Source organism: Podarcis cretensis (assembly GCF_951804945.1).
Source record: "Podarcis cretensis genome assembly, chromosome: 4".
In the NCBI taxonomy this organism is placed as follows: Eukaryota; Metazoa; Chordata; class Lepidosauria; order Squamata; family Lacertidae; genus Podarcis; species Podarcis cretensis.
The window spans coordinates 6,923,202-6,942,839 of NC_137173.1; the positions used below are offsets into that span (position 1 = coordinate 6,923,202).

Sequence of the window (19,638 nt, forward strand, 5' to 3'; positions counted from 1 at the left end):
TTGACTGAGCCTTATCTTCCACAACAGTAAACCATTTGGACCTTAAGCTGCTTCCATGAGATGACAGGTACTGGGAGCAACTTCCACTGCCTTGGCATCTTGTATCAGATTCCTGACTGATCACTCTCTCCATCAACAAAGAAGTTACAGGAACTGGTGTTGCGATTTTGTCTTTGTTAAGTTACGGCAGGTGGGGAAGCCTTGGCTTAACTACCAACTCCCATCAGCACTAGCAAACATAATGGCAGATTGAAGAATTTAATTCTCATATCTTCAGCTGTTTCATTTGAATTAACTCTTTTGTTTCTTTTTATTTTGTTATCTACTCTTGTCTTTTGGATAGGGCAGGGTATAAACATAGCTTAGTGAGTTTTTCGGCCCCACCAGACTGCAATAGACCCCACAAGCTGCTCTTCCTGCGTAGCTCCTGAAAAGTAATTTTTGCGCTCCGTGTTATGAGGTCAGATGAGAGAGCTGAACCCTAATTTTGTCTTGTCAAAGATGAAAGGAGGCCTGGTGAGAGCCTCAAATGACAAAAAATAACTCTCTGCAATTGGGAATCAAAGATGAATAGCAAGCGAAGAACGGTAAGAGAAGAGGATTAAAAAGAAAATCAATGAGGGCTGATCCCGAGAGAATCAACTTAATTGGGCAAACAGCTTGAGATCAAAGCAGCTTTATTTGAAGATGGAAACTTACAACTAGCAGACTGCTTGCTGGTGGGCAGTGAGAATTGCCACAGAGGAGTAATTCTGGAAGGAGGGCATGAGATGGAAACAAAAGGTTGCTGCAGTTTGCAGCTCAAGACAAGAAGCAGGCGAGCCTGAGCAACACACCCCTTTCTATTGACATCTGCTGGCCTCCCTTTTCCTCGCCCACATCAGCTCCTTTCCCCTCACTTAGGAGCAACCACCAGCCACACAGTGGATATCAAAAACACTTTTGCAAACACAAAAAGGGCACAATCAACCCAACAAACTTTCTGTGCTGTTCGGTGCAGGGAAACGGCGTTAAACTTTCAGAGCTGCCGTGTTCACATCGCTCGGCAGGAAGGTTACCTACAGCTTGGCCTTGGGTGCTGTCTCAGCGTGGTCCCTACATCTCACGCCTGTGCGCTCCATTCACGCTACCGTACAAAGTCCTGGAAACGGGGGACACGGATATATGACTTGTTTCAAATAGGTGTGTAAGTAATCCCTGAAGTGCGTCCAGCATTCATAGCGCAGTGTTCATGGCTTTCGTAAAGTCAGAGGTCTGAAAGCTGGTATCTCCTCACTATTCCGTCTCTGCAACATGTGTACACCTGTTTTTCCCATGTGGCCACCTAAAAAAGACAGTAAGAAAAGAGGTTTCAGAAGTGGTATTATTAGAATCAAATAAGAAGCTGGATTAGTTCATTCCTTAACACTGACGCCTTCCCATGCTATGATCTGTATATATATTTTTCATGTATGTTATAGGGCTTTTTGTTTTACAATGCAAGGGCCTGGGAAGTTTGATCTTACCAGCTCTGAACTGTATTGCGTTAGGAGGTTTAATTGTTATCTCGGTCTTTTACGCTTACCTAAAACCATAAATAAAGCAGGGACGGATGCATTGTTTCCCAGTTATTAGGCTGTCTGTCAGCATGTTTTTTATTATATTCTTATCATTGATGCACGTCAAAGTGCAAGTAGATAAATAGGTACCGCTCCGGCGGGAAGGTAAACGGCATTTCTGTGTGCTGCTCTGGTTCACCAGAAGTGGCTTAGTCATGCTGGCCACATGACCCGGAAAAACTGTCTGTGGACAAACGCCGGCTCCCTCCGCCAATAAAGCAAGAGATACGCGGAATAAAAATTGGAGTGAAAGAATACAAATTGAAAACATATGCCGATGATCTTATGTTGTCTTTGGAGGATCCAAAAGAGAGTGTCGGTAAGGTGTTAGATTTGCTAGAAGAATTTGGAAAATTATCTGGCTTTAAATTATATAGAACAAAAACTAAAATGATGACTAAAAATGTGAAAAGAAGAGGTAAAAAACCATCTTGAATCTCAGACTGGAATTAAAGTAACTAAAAAAGTAAAATACCTTGGAATCTGGTTAACGATGAAGAATATAAATTTGATGGAAGATAACTACACTACTACATGGAAAAAAATAAGGAAGGACCTGGATAGTTGGAACAGAATAAAACTTTCCTGGTTCGGAAAAATGGCGGCAATTAAAATGAGTTTATTACCGAAATTGTTATTCCTATTCCAAAATATACCGATAATTAGGGGAGCATCAGTATTCAAAGACTGGCAGAAAATACTCTCTAAATTTATTTGGCAAGGAAAAAGGCCAAGAATTAGATTCAAATTACTTACAGATCAAAGAGATAGGGGAGGATTCGCGGTTCCAAATTTACAGTTATACTATGAAGCCTCGTGTCTTTGTTGGGTTAAGGATTGGATTGTTATGAAAAATAAAGACCTGTTAGACCTAGAAGGATTTAATATAAGATTTGGTTGGCACGCTTACCTATGGCGTAATAAGGGAAAGGTACACAAAGGATTTTCCAACCATATATTTAGAGGGCCACTGTTAGAAGTGTGGGAAAGAAACAAAAAAATTACTGGAACAAAAGACTCCTTGGTGGCTATCGCCAATTGACATCCTGACAATAAAAAAAACAAACATCGAAGGAGAAAGATGGACCTACGAAGACCTGCTAGAAAAAACAGAGACTGGTTGGAAGATTAGGCCATATGAAGAAATAAAAAACAAATTGGCAGGTTGGATCCAATTTCACCAAATTAATTCTATGTGGACCGAAGATAAAAAGAATGGGATGAGTGAGAAAAAATCTAGATTCCAGATTGAAATATTAGAAAGCAAAACAAAACTACTATCGAAAATGTATAGCCAGTTGCTTGAATGGGACACCAAGGACGAAGAAGTAAAGGAGGTAATGGTGAGATGGGCAATGGACTTCGGATATAACATAAGAGTTTGATAAATGGAAGGCATTATGGAATAAAAGTATGAGATTCTTGGCTTGTACAACACTCAGGGAAAATATGTATAAAATGATGTACAGGTGGCACATCACGCCTGTAAAATTGGAAAAAAATGTACAAAACTGGTGATAAATTATGCTGGAAATGTAAGATCAAGGAGGGCGATTTCTATCATATGTGGTGGTCATGTGAGGAAATTAGAAAATTCTGGGAATCTATTTATAATGAATTTAAAAAAATCTTCAAATATACCTTCATAAAAAAACCCGAAGCCTTTTTGCTGGGGATAATTGGAGAGGAAATCAAAAAGGAAGATCAAACACTTTCCCAGTACGCAACAGTGGCTGCCAGAACACTAATAGCGCAGAACTGGAAGACATCAAAAATCCCAACTATAAACGAGTGGCAATCCAAACTATTTGATTATTTAGAATTGGCAAAAATGACACAGAAAATAAGAAACCAAAAAGGCATAAAGTTTAATAAAGAATGGAATAAATTTATGGTATATATGGAAACAGAGGTAAAAAATCTAAAAATCACAGTAGGTACGATATAACGCAAGGGACGTAAAGAGTTCTCTGAGGAAAAGAAACTGCAGATAGAAAAATTTTATAACACATTCCAAAACCGAGATGAAGGGAAGTCGATTTCTTTTATTTTCTTTATTATTATCTCTTTTTTTTAAAAGTATCTCTTCTTTGCGTGTTTGTGTTTTGTATGTCTATTTTGTTTGTTTTAATGTATGATGTAATATAATGAATTAAAAAAAAATTATCATTGATGTTCTGTAAAGCATTTTTAATTGTTGTGCACTGGCCTGGGAACTTTTGAAAAAGGGTGGTATATTGAATGAATGAAAAGAAGGAGAAGAACCCTACCGGTGGCAAAGATCTCTCTGTGTACTTTGAATAGAATAGACGCTATCAAAGGACACTTAACATTTACGTTAAATTACAGTAATTCCTCTGAACTGGCCACACATATTCCCACTATAATTATTAATTAATTAATTAATTAATTATACATACATACATACATACATACATAGATACCCTGCCCATCTGGCCGTGTTTCCCCAGCCACTCTGGGCGGCTACCAACCGAATATTAAAAACACAATACACCATAAAACATTAAAAACATCCCTAAACAGGGCTGCCTTCAGATGTCTTTTAAAAGTAAGATTCAGGTAGGCATCAGAGCCATGTTGGTCTGATGCAGTAGAAATATATAAAATAAATAAATTGTCCAGTAGCACCTTAGAGACCAACTCTGAATATTCAATTTACATTTCCTAAAGTCCACAATGATCTCTTTTGTTTTCTTTAAGTTAAGGAGTAAGTTGTTTTTCCTGCACCACTCCCCCAACTGCTCAACTTCCTTCCTATAGGCCGCCTCCCCCTCTCCAGCCGTGATTAAACCAACCACCGTTGTATCATCTGCGAACTTAATGATCTTATTACTGGGGTATTTGGGGGCACAGTCAGCTGTATAGAGCGTATATAAAAGCGGGCTCAACACGCACCCCTACGGCGTCCCCGTATTCGTGATGAGATCCGCAGAGACGTGGGAACCCAACCTGACCCTTTGGGAACGGTTTGATAGAAAATCTAATATCCACCTGCACAAACATGGTGGAAGTCCCAGGTCTAATAATTTGGGCACCAATCTATGCGGAAGAATAGTATTAAATGCAGAACTAAAGTCTACAAATAAGAGTCTCGCGTAGTTCCCTTGCTTCTCCAAACGAGTCAGGACAGCATGTAAAGCCATTGCCACAGCATCCTCTGTGGATCTCTTTGTCTTGTACGCACACTGGTAAGGGTCAAGTCCCACTGGCAGACAAGATAAGATGCACTTCCTCACCAGTTTTTCGAAACATTTCATTATAATGGGTGTCAACGCCACAGGGCGAAAGTCATTGAAACTCTGCATTAAAAACTCCAAGGAAGGAGAGTCAACAACCTCTTGAAAGTGACTACAGTGGTGCCCCGCAAGACGAATGCCTCGCAAGACGGAAAACCCGCTAGACGAAAGGGTTTTCCGTTTTGGAGGTGCTTCGCAAAACGAATTTCCTATGGGCTTGCTTCGCAAGATGAAAATGTCTTGCGAGTTCCTGCGGGTTTTTTCCCCTCCCCCCCCTTTTCTAAGCCGCTAAGCCACTTATCAGCTGATCCGCTAAGCCGCTTATCAGCTGATCCGCTAAGCCGCTTATCAGCTGATCCGCTAAGCCGCTTATCAGCTGATCCGCTAAGCTGCTTAACAGCTGATCCGCTAAGCCGCTTATCAGCTGATCCGCTAAGCTGCTAATAGCGCTAAGCCGCTAAGGGGCTTACTTCGCAAGACGAAAAAACCGCAAGACGAAGAGACTCGCGGAACGGATTCTTTTCGTCTTGCGAGGCACCACTGTATTAAACTGTCAAACAGCTCTTACTGTATGTTTCTGTATGTTTAGTCGGAATCTCCTTCCTTTTAACTTGAAGCCGTGAATTCGAGTCCTACTCCCCAGAGTAGGAGAAAACAAGTTTGCTCCATCTTCCACATGACAGCCCTTGAGATATTTGAAAATGGCTATCATATCTCCTCTCAGTCTCTTTTCCAGGTGAAACATACTCATAAGGCTTGGCCATCTGTCATGTATGATCTATCTGAGATTCCTGCATTGCCGGGGTTTGGACTAGATGGCTCTCAGGTCCCTCCCAACTGTACTAATTCTATGATTCTGAGATTCTATGAATGAGCGTGTATGATAAAATAATAGTTAAACATTTTATCACAATTTTATTCCCTGAGTTTTCCTATTTCCCTTCTTCCCTGGAGTTAAGCAGCAATTTCCGTGATTTCTCTAGGCAGAAACTCCCTTTGCCGAGACCAAGACCAAGGCGGGCATTTCCCCTGGTACGGTACCTTGTATACGGGGTCACAGTCTGGCCCACTGAGCTCAGCCACATGGTCGAGATCTTGCTGCATAATAAAGCAGGTTCCATCACCTGGAAAGAGATGCAGAACATGTGAAAGACAAGAAACTGCAGTTTACATCGCAAGCCTTCACATTCTACATACCAATGTCATTATGATGCCCACCCACCGGAGCAAGATACTGAGAAATCAAATGTGAGAAACCTGCTGGATCCTCAAGTGCAGTGCTGTAAGGCTTTTTGTCTATGGAGAATACAGGCAAACCTCGGTTGTTGAACGTAATCCGTTCCGGAAGACAGTTCCGAAACGTTCGACAACCAAGAATCAAAGAGCGGTTGGCAAAGTCAATGTAGGGGGAAAAAAAACCCTCTGGAACATTTACTTCCGGGTTTTCAGCGTTCGGGAGCCAAAACATTCCAAATGGAGCTGTTCAGGAACCGAGGTTTGACTGTAGTGACTTCTTCTTAACAGCTGAGAACTCACGGTACAAGAAATTCAGGAGGGTCCGTTAATGGTTCCAACAATTTGACTTCACCCCCGCCCCCATGCGCCCTCCTCCATTGTCTCCCAAGACAAGACGGATGCTAACTCGGTAAGTGAAAGAAAAGAGGAGCGCTACCTTGGCTGGCAATAAATCCATCTCTAAAAGGGAGCAGAGAAAGAACTGGTGCTCCTGATCTATGGACAACACGAACTGGAGCCCTAGAGAGAGCAGCAGGAACTTTTATCACAAAGAGTCACACTATAACAAGTTTGTCAGAATTCTTCTTAGAGAGAGAAATAAACTGGGCCATGTTGTATAGGGAGCATAAGAAGCTGCCTTGAATCAGAGCCAGATCACGGCTCCACCTGGCTCTATATTGCTTACACTGACTGGCAGGGGCTCTCCAGGGTTTCAAGCAGGGAGTCTCTCCTACTCTTACCTGGAGATGCCACTGTGACGTTAACATATGAGTGCTGGAGGTGAAATAGTTAAACAGGTTACCCAATCAGAACCCAGGGGGTGGAGTTAGAGGGACTATAAAACCAGCTCTGGGAGGGGCGAAGGGGGAGTTTGTTAGGAGTTGGGTGGTTGGTTGGAGTGGGAGTGAATTGGGATAGAGTCTGTGGGTAGGTTGAGTTAGTGTAGCGACATAAGCTGAGTCAGGAACAGTTAGGAGCTAGGAAGACAAGTCAATATCTGAGAGGTGATTTAGTGAGTGAGAGCAGGTAGCGGAAGTTATAGGTCTGGATAGGCCCCCCAAGAATGTAATTAACCGATACTGTTTATGAAACCACACGCTTGTTAAACTGCAATAAATAAACAGAAGTTTATGTTCCAATTTAACCCTGAATGGACTCAGTATTTTACCAGGTAGGGCCTGGATGGTGGCAGCGGGAAATAAAGTGGTGGCACAGGGAACAATAGACGGTGAAACGTCCGGGGACCCTGTGTGATCGCCACAGCCACTGAGAATTGAACCCAGGGCTTTCGGTAGAGGCTCTGCCACTGAGCTTACAGCCCTTCCCCAGTGACCTGCATGGCTGGAGTAACATGGGAAGCAGCAACGATGCTCCTAAGGCCATGTTAACAGCTGCCCTTCAATTCTACTCACTTGGTGTTTCGCACATCCAGCTGGTATATATTTCCATCTTGCGTGCCGCCAAGGAGGTAGATGTTGGAGAGGAACGTGCAGCAATTAAATGCATCTGAGCCAACAAACAGAAAAACCTGAGGAGGAAACAGGCAAGAGGGAATGAAAAGGAGATTGCGATCCTACTCCGAGAGAGAGAGAGAGAGAGAGAGAGAGAGAGAGAGAGCGCAGCTAGGAAAAATGGCAGTTGAAATTTCTGTTGAAAAAAGGATGTTCCTAACTGGCCTCTGACCAGAGGTAGATCTGGCTGGGTTGTTGCATTTTTTATATATATAATTTATTTTATTACATTTCAATATCAAAAAATAATAATTCATCACTTAAGACATTGCTTAAATAAAGCATCGACCTCCTTCCTTCCCTCTAGCAGACTTCCATATCTCATTACCAATTTCTCCACATTCCTAAATTCACTTTTTTACCTTAAATCAATCTTTTAACAATCACCTACTTATAAGTAAATCAGCTCCTTAATTTCCCATTACCAAACATTTCAACTTAAACCTACAAACGTATTCAACCGTTTGCAATTTTCTTTCATATAGAGTATAAATTTGCCCCAGTCCTTTTGGAACAAATCATCACAGCGATTCCGAATCTTCCCCATCAGCTTCGATGGCTGGGTTGTTGCACTGTGTCTGTTGATAGGCTCAAAACAAATAACAGCAGAAAAGGCAACATTAAACATGGTCACGGTGATATCTTACCGGCTGCCTGCTATGCAACCCCACCCCTTGCAGCTTTTTGTCCTCTCGAGCCAACAGCAGGAGTTTCCCTTCTGTTCCGATTTCACGCTCACCTGTGTTGGAAAGAAACATTGTTAGGGTTAGCAGCTGCTCACCTTGTTGTTTGTTAAAGGCCAGAATCATGGCCAAACTAGGGGTGATGGGAGCAACCATGTTTGCGGCTCACGTGGTTGATTTTTACATAAGGACACTCACCTATTTTACTTCCCTGCCATCCCAGATACAGAACCTCCCTAATCCCTGCTCCACATTGCCGGAAGTGAGCCAGACTAGGAGAAATGTTCTCGAAGCAACACTCTGCTTTTCATGTATTTGGAACAGGACAGACATGTGAATGACCAAACCTAGTGAGTTGAATTTGCCCCTTCAGTTCTGCTCACTAAGCACAGTGTGTTTGTGCCCAGATGCTATGGTCAAAGATTGACAATGTATTTTTTTGAATGGTAGGGAGTGAGAAGGAATGAGTGAGTGCATACATAGGTGTGCATAAGGTTGTCCTTGCTCTCAGTATGCTTTTTCAAACTTCATTTGATTGAATGAATATATGTTGTCGTTTAGTTGTGTCCGCCTCTTCGTGACCCCCTGGACCAGAGCACGCCAGGCACTTCTGTCTTCCACTGCCTCCCGCAGTTTGGTCAAACTCATGCTGGTAGCTTCGAGAACACTGTCCAACCATCTCGTCCTCTGTCCTCCCCTTCTCCTTGTGCCCTCCATCTTTCCCAACATCAGGGTCTTTTCCAGGGAGTCTTCTCTTCTCCTGAGGTGGCCAAAGTCTTGGAGCCTCAGCTTCAGGATCTGTCCTTCCAGTGAGCACTCAGGGCTGATTTCCTTCAGAATGGAGAGGTTTGATCTTCTTGCAGTCCATGGGACTCTCAAGAGTCTCCTCTAGCACCATAATTCAAAAGCATCAATTCTTCGGTGATCAGCCTTCTTTATGGTCCAGCTCTCACTTCCATACATCACTACTGGGAAAACCATAGCTTTTACTATACGGACCATTGTTGGCAAGGTGATGTCTTTATTTTTTAACAAAGTTGGACCACAAACCTCTCCATAAAAAGTTAACAGGTCAGCATCAATGTTACCCTTCAGCCTTATCTTTAATATATTTTAATTATTACACTTGTCATATGAAGCTCCATTTATACTGAGCTGGAGAACTGGTCTACCAGCTTTCCCCCAGATCTGGAGCCCTCTAGATCAGGGATGTCTAACCGGTCAACCGTGATCGAGAGGTCAATCCCTCTATATTGGCGGAAGTGAAAAGCAATGCAAGGGAATTCTCCGCCCCCCTGCTCTGCCACTGTGTTAGTCCGACGCGTCAAATGGGTTAGAAAATCTGTCAGCACTGCATCGTTTTTTAGGTGAGCAATTTTCCTCTCCTAAAAAAAAATCAACAACTTTGGATTGCTCCCTCCCTAAAAGGTCAACAACTTTGGCATCCCACCCCCCTTCATGGGTAGATCACTTCCATACTTCCATAATTTTTATACTGGGAGTAGACTGCAGTCTCTTGTCAGTTGGACGTGCCTGCTCTAGATGTTATTGAACTACCAACCTCCTTAAGCCGCAGCTCGCATGGCCGTGCTGGCTGGGGCTGGTCGGAACTGTAGTCCAAAGAAGCTGGAGAGACAGCACCAGGTTGGGAAAGTCTGACTGAGCCCAATATTGTAAACATGGCCAATGCAGGACTAAGCACCCATGAACCGGACCTGGGTTCTCCTGTGCTCAAAGGTCAGTGGCACATGGCTATAGCTCCTCCCCTGCTGGTCTGGCCCTGCCTAATCAGCCAATACAAAACATCCTCCGCTCTCCCAGCAATGAATTACAGCCAAAATAAAACCTGGAGTTATTTTCAGGTGTGCAACTTTTTGGCATGACTTTATGACCATAAAACGTGCCTCTGCTTTTTTTTTTTTTTTTAAAAAAGAAGAGAACACTTGCTTAATGTTGTTAACTTACTGGGTATTTTTTCGGGAGAGCCCAAGTTTAAGGTGTTGTCGGCCTCACCCAAAGCGACACCATTGACTGGAGAGCCACAATCTGCGACAACACCCAGGCAGGACGATGTCCCGCAGTCCCAGAGGCGTGCAGTGCCATCCCGAGAGCTTGAGACCACGTTTCTTCCCCGATCCACAATGGCTGTGTCCAGAATTCCTGCGGGGCGGCAAAGAAAACGCTCGTGGGAAAGGGAAAAGAAGTCTATCCACACTGTCTGACACAATTCCGCCCCCCCTCCCAATAATCCTGACCAAAGCACACCACAAGGAAAAAGCAAGGAGTCAGCAGCTAAGACAGCCCCAGAGAACCAAAGAGAAGGTTGAAGATTTGCCAGCTCATCTAGGTGACAACCACACTATACATTTCAAACATGTGGCTTCCCCCAAAGAATCCTGGGAACTGCAGTTTGTTAAGGGTGCTGGGAATTGTAGCTCTGTGAGGGGTAAGCTACAGTTCTCAAGATACTTAGGTGGAAGCCATGTGCTTTCAATGTATGGTGTGGATGTGAGCCTAGTTTAGATGAAAATCCAGTCTAATCTCAGATATCTGGGGCCTCAAATGTATTTTGTTGTTGTTGTTGTGCAATTGCAAAATTCCATACTGTGTTAGCACTTAGCTATAATAGGTCAAGAGCAAATGATTACAAGTGAACATAAGATCGTAAGAGGAGGCCTGCTGGATCAGGCCAATGGCCCAACTAGTCCAGCATCCTATTCCTACAGTGGCCAACAAAGTGCCTTTGTGAAACGAGCAAGGAAGAGCGTTCACTCTTTTCCAATAACACCATTAATTCTAATAGAAGCAGCTGTCCACAGCTGCTGATACATTTACGTATAAAACAAAATAAATCCAATCCTACAAATTCTTGTATCTGCTCAATTCTGCTGTGGTAAATCTCTCCAGCAAGAGACAGCTGGCTCTGATAACTGTGTACGTAAGATGAATTTGAATAATTTTGGCAATCTGTAACTTTGAGCTTTTCAGGACAGATGATCAGGAGTTTTTGGCTGACAGCTAGCTTGTATTCACCAGGGTCCTGCCAGTGCGTTTATCCCTGACCTCACACTGTGCATATGCGCGAGGGGCAGGGACCATGCCACTGCTGACTTCCTCCCCTCAAAGTCTGGAACTGGAGAGTAGAGTGGGAGCCATCTTTATAGTTGCACTGAGCTTTGGAATGCCGCAGCTACCAGGTACAACTGCCCTTGTCCTCCAAGTTCGTTTAGGTGGTGAGCTGTAGAGGTGCTCAGAACACCTTATCAGCCCAGCCACAAAAGAGAAACACCAGCCTTTTTCTCCAGCCTGGAGCTTAACTCAACTTCAGCTGCTATTACAACTGCATTTATTTCAGTTGCCAATCTCCTGTACCTGCTTTGTGACCCTGAAATGTTACCACGCATTTGGCATCTTCTGCAGACCAGATCTTTAGCCGAGCATCCATCCCTCCACTCAGGACCACAATGCCTGACGGGAAAAACCTGCAGCAATTCACATCGTAGACGTGGCCTTCCAGACATCTCTGGGAAGACAAAAGAATTGAAAGCTGGTTAAAAGCCTCATCTCATCCTCTGCCTTGTTACTTAGCAACAGCCATCTTATTTGCCAAGCACACTGGCTGGCTACACGGCCTCCATGACATCACTGCATCCTAGATTGTCATCATCTATTTTGTTTCTTTGCAGAGATTATAACACTGAGGTTCTGGAAGCATCCTAAAACCATAATCAAGGGTAATTAAATCTAGGCCAGCTGCCCAAACAAGGTACACATATGCCTGAGATTTCCAGGTCACAGCAGACCTATTTCTCACCATAGCTGTCAACGTTTCCCATTTTTTTAAGGGAAATTCCCTTATTCCGAATAGGATTCCTTGCAAGAAGAGGGAAAAGTTGACAGCTATGTTTCTCACTAAGATGCTAAACTTGCATCAACTTAAGACTGCAGGTGGGATCTTGATTTTAAAAAAAACAAAACAAAAACCTACATCAACTAGAATGTCAGGAAGAAGTTTCATAGTCTAGCCTTTCCCCCAATATATTTCTTTTTGTGAGACTCTACCTGCTACCTGAAACTGTAGTCCAGACACTGGGTTAGCATCACAGTGAGAGTTGGGCCACTGTTAGTAAACTCATTATACAGAAAGCAGTCAGGCGGAAGGGGGTGGATCAGAAGTAAGATAATAGTTGACTTCCTGAACTGATTTTTATCCTGTCAGAGTGTTGTGACATGGAAGTCAGATGATCCTCAACATGGTAAGGAGACCAGATCCCAATTCCTTTATGGAAAGAAGTAGGGGGGAAGTAGATTTCTCTACCCACTGAGAAGACAGAACATGCAGCAATAATACATTACAGGAAAGGAGGGTTAGGTTAAATATCAGAAACAACTTCCTTGCCGCGATCCACAGGTGCACTCACACTTAAGATTTATCGTGTTATTTCTCTCTCTCTCTCCCAATGATATCAAACGACTATTAAAACTCTGGAGTTTGAACAGCAGTTTGAGGGGGGCAGGGATTAGTTCAACATTCAAGGATTTAGACTGCAGGTTTCTTAAAGGCGAATTTCAACCTCAATACTGGTCTTACTCTTATTTCTCCATTAGCAGCCTGCCAAATTTTCATAGCTCCATCAGCACTGGCTGATACTCCAAGTCCTCCGCCACTAGAAATGTCAAGGCAAGTAATCTAAGATGGAGAGGAAGAGAAAATGAATAAATGACCACAATCTAGAAAAGTGAAATATTGATGGGCACTGGCATGGGCGCTGGCATGTTATACAGTTCAGTCCATGTATTACTAATGTATTACGATGTATAGGCTAATGAGTTTATTGAGAAATCTCTATTCCATATAATTAAACTGCCAATTTGTAAAACACAGGCTATTCAAGGAGACATATAAAAGATCAAATCAAACAGTTAAACAATCAAAAATGGTTGCCAGGTTTTTGAGTACCTCTAATACAGATGATGAACGGGACGCAGGTGGCGCTGTGGGTTAAAGCCTCAGCGCCTAGGGCTTGCCGATCGAAAGGTCGGCGGTTCGAATCCCTGCGGCGGGGTGCGCTCCCGCTGCTCGGTCCCAGCGCCTGCCAACCTAGCAGTTCGAAAGCACCTCCGGGTGCAAGTAGATAAATAGGGACCGCTTACCAGCGGGAAGGTAAACGGCGTTTCCGTGTGTGGCTCTGGCTCTGGCCAGAGCAGCGATGTCACGCTGGCCACGTGACCCGGAAGTGTCTCCGGACAGCGCTGGCCCCTGGCCTCTTAAGTGAGATGGGCGCACAACCCCAGAGTCTGTCAAGACTGGCCTGTACGGGCAGGGGTACCTTTACCTTACCTTTAATACAGATGATATACAACTGTGCATAAAATAGCAGGCAAAAACCATTTTGAACTTACATGAGCTTATAGGGAATAATAATATTAATATTAATAAATTAATAATAACTTGTTATTTATACCCCGCCTATCTGGCTGGGTTTTCCCAACCACTCTGGGCAGCTCCCAACAAAATATTAAAAACACAATACAGCATCAAACATTAAAAACTGCCCTAAACATGGCTGCCTTTAGAAGTCTTTTAAAAGTCAGATAGTTGTTTATTTCCTTGACATCTGATGGGAAGGCGTTCCACAGGGCAGACGCCACCACCGAGAAGGCCCTCTGCCTGGTTCCCTATAACCTCACTTCTCACAGTGAGGGAACCACCAGAAGGCCCTCAGAGCTGGACCTCAGTGTCCGGGCTGAACGATGGGGGTGGAGACGCTCCTTCAGGAGCAAATGATGCAACAAAATCTTAGTCCCCCTGCCCCCCTGGCACTGGACATGTCCTCCCCAGCCTTGACCACCTCCTTCCCAAGATGACTTTGAATTTCTGCTGTCACTCATCTGACAGAAGAACATACCTACCTGTATAGCATATAGACAAGTTTGTACTTGGGAGTTTAGCATTTGGTGTGGTGGGATAGATAATTGGTGTGAGACATTGTGAAACAGTCTGAAGAAGAGGAATTGGAACTGTGGGAAAGCCTGAAGACTTTGTGAAGAGTTGCAGGACTTCAAAGAAGCTGCACTTGGAGCTTGGCTGTGGAATTTAACACAGCAAGGACTTTGAAGCAAATAATCCTCTCTGGGCTGAGAGGGAGAAGACTTCTTGTACCATCTGTAACTAGTGTGTGTGTGTGTGTGTGTGTGTGTGTGTAGTGTGGTGTACAGCTGTTTTCTGTGGCAAGCTTCCACAGCACATACGCCCAGCACTGACAAGTTATCGAAAAACACTGCAACTCATTTAATTAACTGAAGCTGCATCATCATTTAAAGTCATCTTATGAAAAACCACTTCGTAAAAATACTTACGCTTTTTTGATGGATTCTACAGAAGGTTGTGTAGGGCGCCAGAAATTTGGTGGAGGCATTTTCACGAGGGCAGGAAACCAGCAGACTTTTCTGGAGTAGGTAGAACAGAAAGGAGAAGATAACATTTATTAGAAGCTGATTATGACCCATCATCACAAAACCCAATAACTAATGTGGTGAAAACTCCAGACAATAAAGCAGGCAGCCACAATTATTTTGGATGTTTCTATTAAATATCATAGATATGAAATAAACCATTGCCGTAATGAGTAATTTTGAGTGTTGCTTTATACTGTGAACCCCAACGGAAAAAAGTATTGCTATTTAAGAAAATGAGCTCTGAGTTGCTCTAAGGCCACCAGAGAGCATTTTATTCCTCCAGTAGAAAATAAAGTAATCTGAATTGGGGCTGTGACAGTCCAAAGGCAAAATATAAAAAAATGCAGTTATGACAGAGGGCACTCCCACACAGCAGTTTCTTGTGAATTCAGTGCTGCTCATGGATGTATGTTTTATATAATCTGCACAGGACACCATCCTCGTCAAAATGACATCCCATATCCCCCCCACCTCAATTTAATCCAGATCAAGTTCAGATTATAAATCTCACATAGAAAACCATAGAGTTATCTTTGTTCTTGCTACGAGCCACTAGTCTGCCCTTCAACCTCATAGACGGAAGTGACCGTACCTTAGTTATTTCACTGACAACAAATCCTTCAGAGGCTACAACTTCAGGAATTCCATCTGACCTCACCCCCTGACAAGTCAGCTTACCATACAAAGTAGGTTTTCCTACAGCATGCAAAAAACACAAACAAAAGACTTAAAAGGTGTTAAATACTTTAGACAGTACGTTATAAAGCCATCCTTATCTATTTAGGTTTTATTTTAAATGGAGATCTTCAACATGAGTTCCTCTTCTAGCTAGAGACAAATATGATCCACTTTTAGTTAATGATTCACAAACAGTTCTGTCAGGTTTATTATGTGACTCCCATTTGTAGCAAACTAACATAAATAAACAGTAATCAAATAAGAGAAAATCAGAGAATGAGGCTTGTTATACTCTAACACACTTGTCCACCAAGTGTTGTTGTTGTTTAGTCGTTTAGTCGTGTCCGACTCTTTGTGACCACTTGGACCAGAGCAAGCCAGGCACTCCTGTCTTCCACTGCCTCCCGCAGTTTAGTCAAACTCATGCTGATAGCTTCAAGAACACTATCCAACCATCTCGTCCTCTGTCGTCCCCTTCTCCTTGTGCCCTCCATCTTTCCCAACATCAGGGTTTTTTCCAGGGAGTCTTCTCCCCCTTCATGGATCACTGCCTTGCTGTGGCAAAGGGGCTTGAATAACTCAGAGAAGCTATGAACTATGCCAAGCAGGGCACCCAAGATGGACAGGTCATAGTGGAGAGTTTTGACCAAATGTGATCCACCTGGAGGAGGAACCGGCAAAACACTCCAGTATCCCTGCCAAGAAAACTCCATGTTCACCAAGTACCAATGGCTTATAATTCTGAAGTTTTTTTGTCAGTAGGACTTTCATCTAAAACTGATTTTGGCTTGTTTAAAAAATAGATAAATTTGTTATTTCAGCTTCACAAATGGCATTAGCTGGTGGAAAAGCCATGCCTCTAACTCAGGATTTGAATATTGGCAGAATTTCGGAACTTGGAGCTTAAGCTAAAGTGTGGAGAGAGAGCTGGTTGAACACAAAGAGAATGGAACTGTACAGTATCACCACAAAAGGGGTAGAAGACTCTTCTTGTTCACCTGGGCTGCTGCAGCTTAGCCAAGCCTGCTCCTCATTCTTCCTGCAAAGATGAGAAATTCCAGTTAGCATAAAGCAGGGACAGCCAACATGGTGCCCTCCAAATGTTGCTAGGCTACATCTCTCATCGTCCCGTACCACTGACTTTGCTAGCTAGGGCTAAGGGAAGTTGTGATCCAACGACATCAGAAGGTACCATGTTGGCTATCCCTAGCATGAAGGATCAAATGCTCACTTGGCATCAGTTTGGAGGGGATCAGAGGACATTGGATTTGGGGGTGTTAACTTGCAGCCTGTTTCCTGTGTCAATTACTCAGTTTGTGGGGCAGCACAAGACGCAGGGTTCACAGGCCAAAATGAGCACAAAACATTGACATCAATTTGGAGGGGATGCAAAAATTTGGGGTTATACATTAATGAAACTGAAGTAGATTGAGGTTTGGAAAGGAGCAGCTATTGAGTTCATTCAAGGCTAAAGGGGTTGGAGGGGCCACTTCATCATTATTATCATTAGTGCAGGCTGAAGTATTTGGGGGAAGTGGAGAGCATTTAAGGGACAAAAAAAACCCCAAAATTTGATGTGGGGTGGGAGAAGGGAGGTTGCAAATGACAGATGGTGGAGGGCAGACTATGGGAGCAGCTTGGCACCATACCCAAGGAGAGGGCAGTGAAAGAAAATGGGCAAAACCTTTCAAGTCAAAGCAGGCAACCCTTCTGGAAGGAAAAAACAAAACCTCGAGGGGTGGGGGGAAAAGGATGGCGAAGGCAGGCAGGTAGATTCCTTTGTGCTTGACTCAAAAAGGTGAGCCCAAGATGGAAACTCAACTCCTGGAGCCCCATGAATGGTCTGCCCTACTTTGAGGTGGGGAGAATGACTGCCAAAAGGACCACCAGCAGCAGGTGATGTGAAGGGGGCTGCAAAACAAGTGAAAGTTCAAGTGGGGGGGGAGGAGAGATGTATCTGAGGGGGCACTGAAAACGGGGGACAGGGAGGTGGGGAAGAGACAAGTTTGAGGGGAGCACTAAAATGGGGATCAAGGAGGAAGAAGAGACATGTTTGAGGAGGCATTGAAAATGGGGGAGGGAAAAGGCAAGTTTGAGGGGCACTGAAAATGAGGGACAAGGGGGGAGAAGACAGTTTGAGGGAGCACTGAAAATGGAGGGGCAAGGGAGGAAAAAAGCAAAGTTTGAGGGGGGCACTGAAAATGAGGGGCTGGGGGGGAGAAAAGACAAGTTTGAGGGAGGAATTGTAATGGGGGGTGTCAAGAGGGAACAAGAGAGACATGTTTGAGGGAGCATTGAAAATGGGGGAGGGAAAAGGCAAGTTTGAGGGGGCACTGAAAATGAGGGGCTGGGGGGGAGAGACAAGATTGAGGGGGCAGTGAAATGGGGGAACAAGAGAGACAGTTTGAGGGAGCTTTGAAAATGGAGGGGTGAGGGAGGAAAATAGCCAAGTTCGAGGGGGGCACTGAAAATGGGGGCGAGGGGTCCTGGGGGGAGCAGAGATAAGTTTGAGGGGGCACTGAAAACTGGGGGCAAAGTAAGGAGAAGAGGTAAGTTTGAGGAGGGACTGAAATGGGGGGCAGAGCACTCGATAGGTTTGAGGGAGCACTGAGAATGAGGGCAAGGTGTCATGGGGGGAGCAGAGGTTGAGGGGGGCACTGAAAACGGGGGGGGGGCGGCAGGAGGTGCCGACACTTCAGGTGCCCCCGCGTGGCCGCGAGGAGGCCCTCTCGCCCACCTCAGCACCTGGTCCCAGTCGCTCTGGATCCGCACCACCGCCGCCATCTTGCCCGGGGCCCCTCCCCGGAAAGCGCATCCCGCTGCCCTCCCCCCGGAAGGCCCGGGCGCCGCCCACCAGGGAAGCAGCTTGGCCCGCTTGGAGGCCTCAGGGGAGCCCAAGGCCGAGGGGAGCCGGGCGGGCGGGCGAGCGTGGGAAGGCCGCCGCGGGGCGTGGGCGGGCGGTCGGGCGGGCGGTCTCTTCTTTTTTTGCCTGCGTAGCTCGGTGGGCGGGGCGCCCGGCGCGCGCGGGAAGCTAAGCAGGCTCAGCCCCGGACAGCTTTCGGATGGGAGACCGGAGGAGCGGCCCGGACGACGACGGCGTCATTTCCGCGTAACTCGCGCGTGCTTGGCCTTTCTCCGCAGAGCACACTCCTCCCGAGTAAGGTTATAGCCGTCCAAGAGTAAAAAGGAGAGGGTCCCCCAGCTCCTCCTGCAGATCGGGAATTGGCTAAGTTGCAGGAAGGCTATTTATATATAAGGCAAGTTCTCCAGATGATGCAAAAAGCGGAGTCAGCCTAAGGATCCGCAAGTGAAGTTTCTTCACATCAACGTACCGGAAAAGCTTCAGTTATTACTTTTGACTTTAGTAATCCAGGAGAATTGTCAGGAAAGTGGAGGAGAAAGAAACTTTGAATGCAAAGTGTGGCAAATTCAGTATATTGCACATGCAAAATACACTGTGCCATAGCTGTCAACTTTTCCCTTTTCTTGCGAGGAATCCTATTCGGAATAAGGGAATTTCCCTTAAAGAAAGGGAAACGTTGACAGCTATGCACTGTGCTCCCATTTTCTTTCTCATTCCCTCCATTCATAAGGCAAAATAACCATATCCGACTCCCTTTTAAATGTGTTGTGGCAGGGCGGATGATTGGTTTGTTTCTGTTCTTATTTTTATCATGTATTTTGTTTGTTTTTATATTGTAATTTTATGTTGTGAGATCTGTGGGCATAGGGCAGGCTTCCTCAACCTCAGCCTTCCAGATATTTTGAGACTGCAGTTCCCATCATCCCTAACCACTGGTCCTGCTAGCTGGGGATCATGGGAGTTGTAGGCCAAAAACATCTGGAGGGCCGAGGCTGAGGATGCCTGGTATAGGGCATAATGATAACTACCACCTAAGAGCTTTCCGTGCGCTGCTCTGGTTCGCCAGAAGCGGCTTAGTCCTTCTGGCCACATGACCTGGAAGCTGTACGCTGGCTCCCTCGGCCAGTAAAGCGAGATGAGCGCCGCAACCCCAGAGTCGGCCATGACTGGACCTAACAGTCAGGAGTCCCTTTACCTTTACCTAAGAGCTTTGGTTGATCTGTTTGACATCCTATACCCTTTTAAAATGTGGTTCGTTTCAGGACGGGGTTATTGGGTAGCTGTTTTTATTCTGATTATATATGTTATCATTTCTCTGGGTACAGGGCACTATATAAACTCAATAAACAATAA

General features: G+C 44.6%; 1 protein-coding gene across 1 annotated transcript; it reads right to left on the minus strand.

The window, feature by feature from the left end:
* Positions 1-660: 660 nt before the first annotated feature.
* PAAF1 (proteasomal ATPase associated factor 1) lies at positions 661-18,345 on the minus strand. Its single transcript, XM_079973980.1, has 12 exons — positions 18,160-18,345; positions 16,421-16,461; positions 15,337-15,440; positions 14,646-14,735; positions 12,877-12,975; positions 11,658-11,808; positions 10,251-10,445; positions 8,250-8,341; positions 7,504-7,619; positions 6,528-6,610; positions 5,897-5,979; positions 661-1,324 (listed from the first exon to the last, which is right to left on the minus strand). The coding sequence occupies exons 1-12, from the start codon at positions 18,204-18,206 to the stop codon at positions 1,247-1,249; spliced, it is 1,179 nt and encodes a 392-aa protein (XP_079830106.1). The 5' UTR covers positions 18,207-18,345; the 3' UTR covers positions 661-1,246.
* Between the last annotated feature and the right edge of the window lie 1,293 nt (positions 18,346-19,638).

Bases quoted from the DNA above. Each gene is read 5' to 3' on its own strand.
- PAAF1 (XM_079973980.1), bottom strand. From the start codon at position 18,206: ATGGCGGCGGTGGTGCGGATCCAGAGCGACTGGGACCAGGTGCTGAG. The intron at 15,441-16,420 runs GTGAACAAGAAG...TGCATGCTGTAG, and splicing joins GCTAAGCTGCAGCAGCCCAG to GAAAACCTACTTTGTATGGT. The intron at 14,736-15,336 runs GTACGGTCACTT...TACCTACTCCAG, and splicing joins TTGTCAGTGAAATAACTAAG to AAAAGTCTGCTGGTTTCCTG.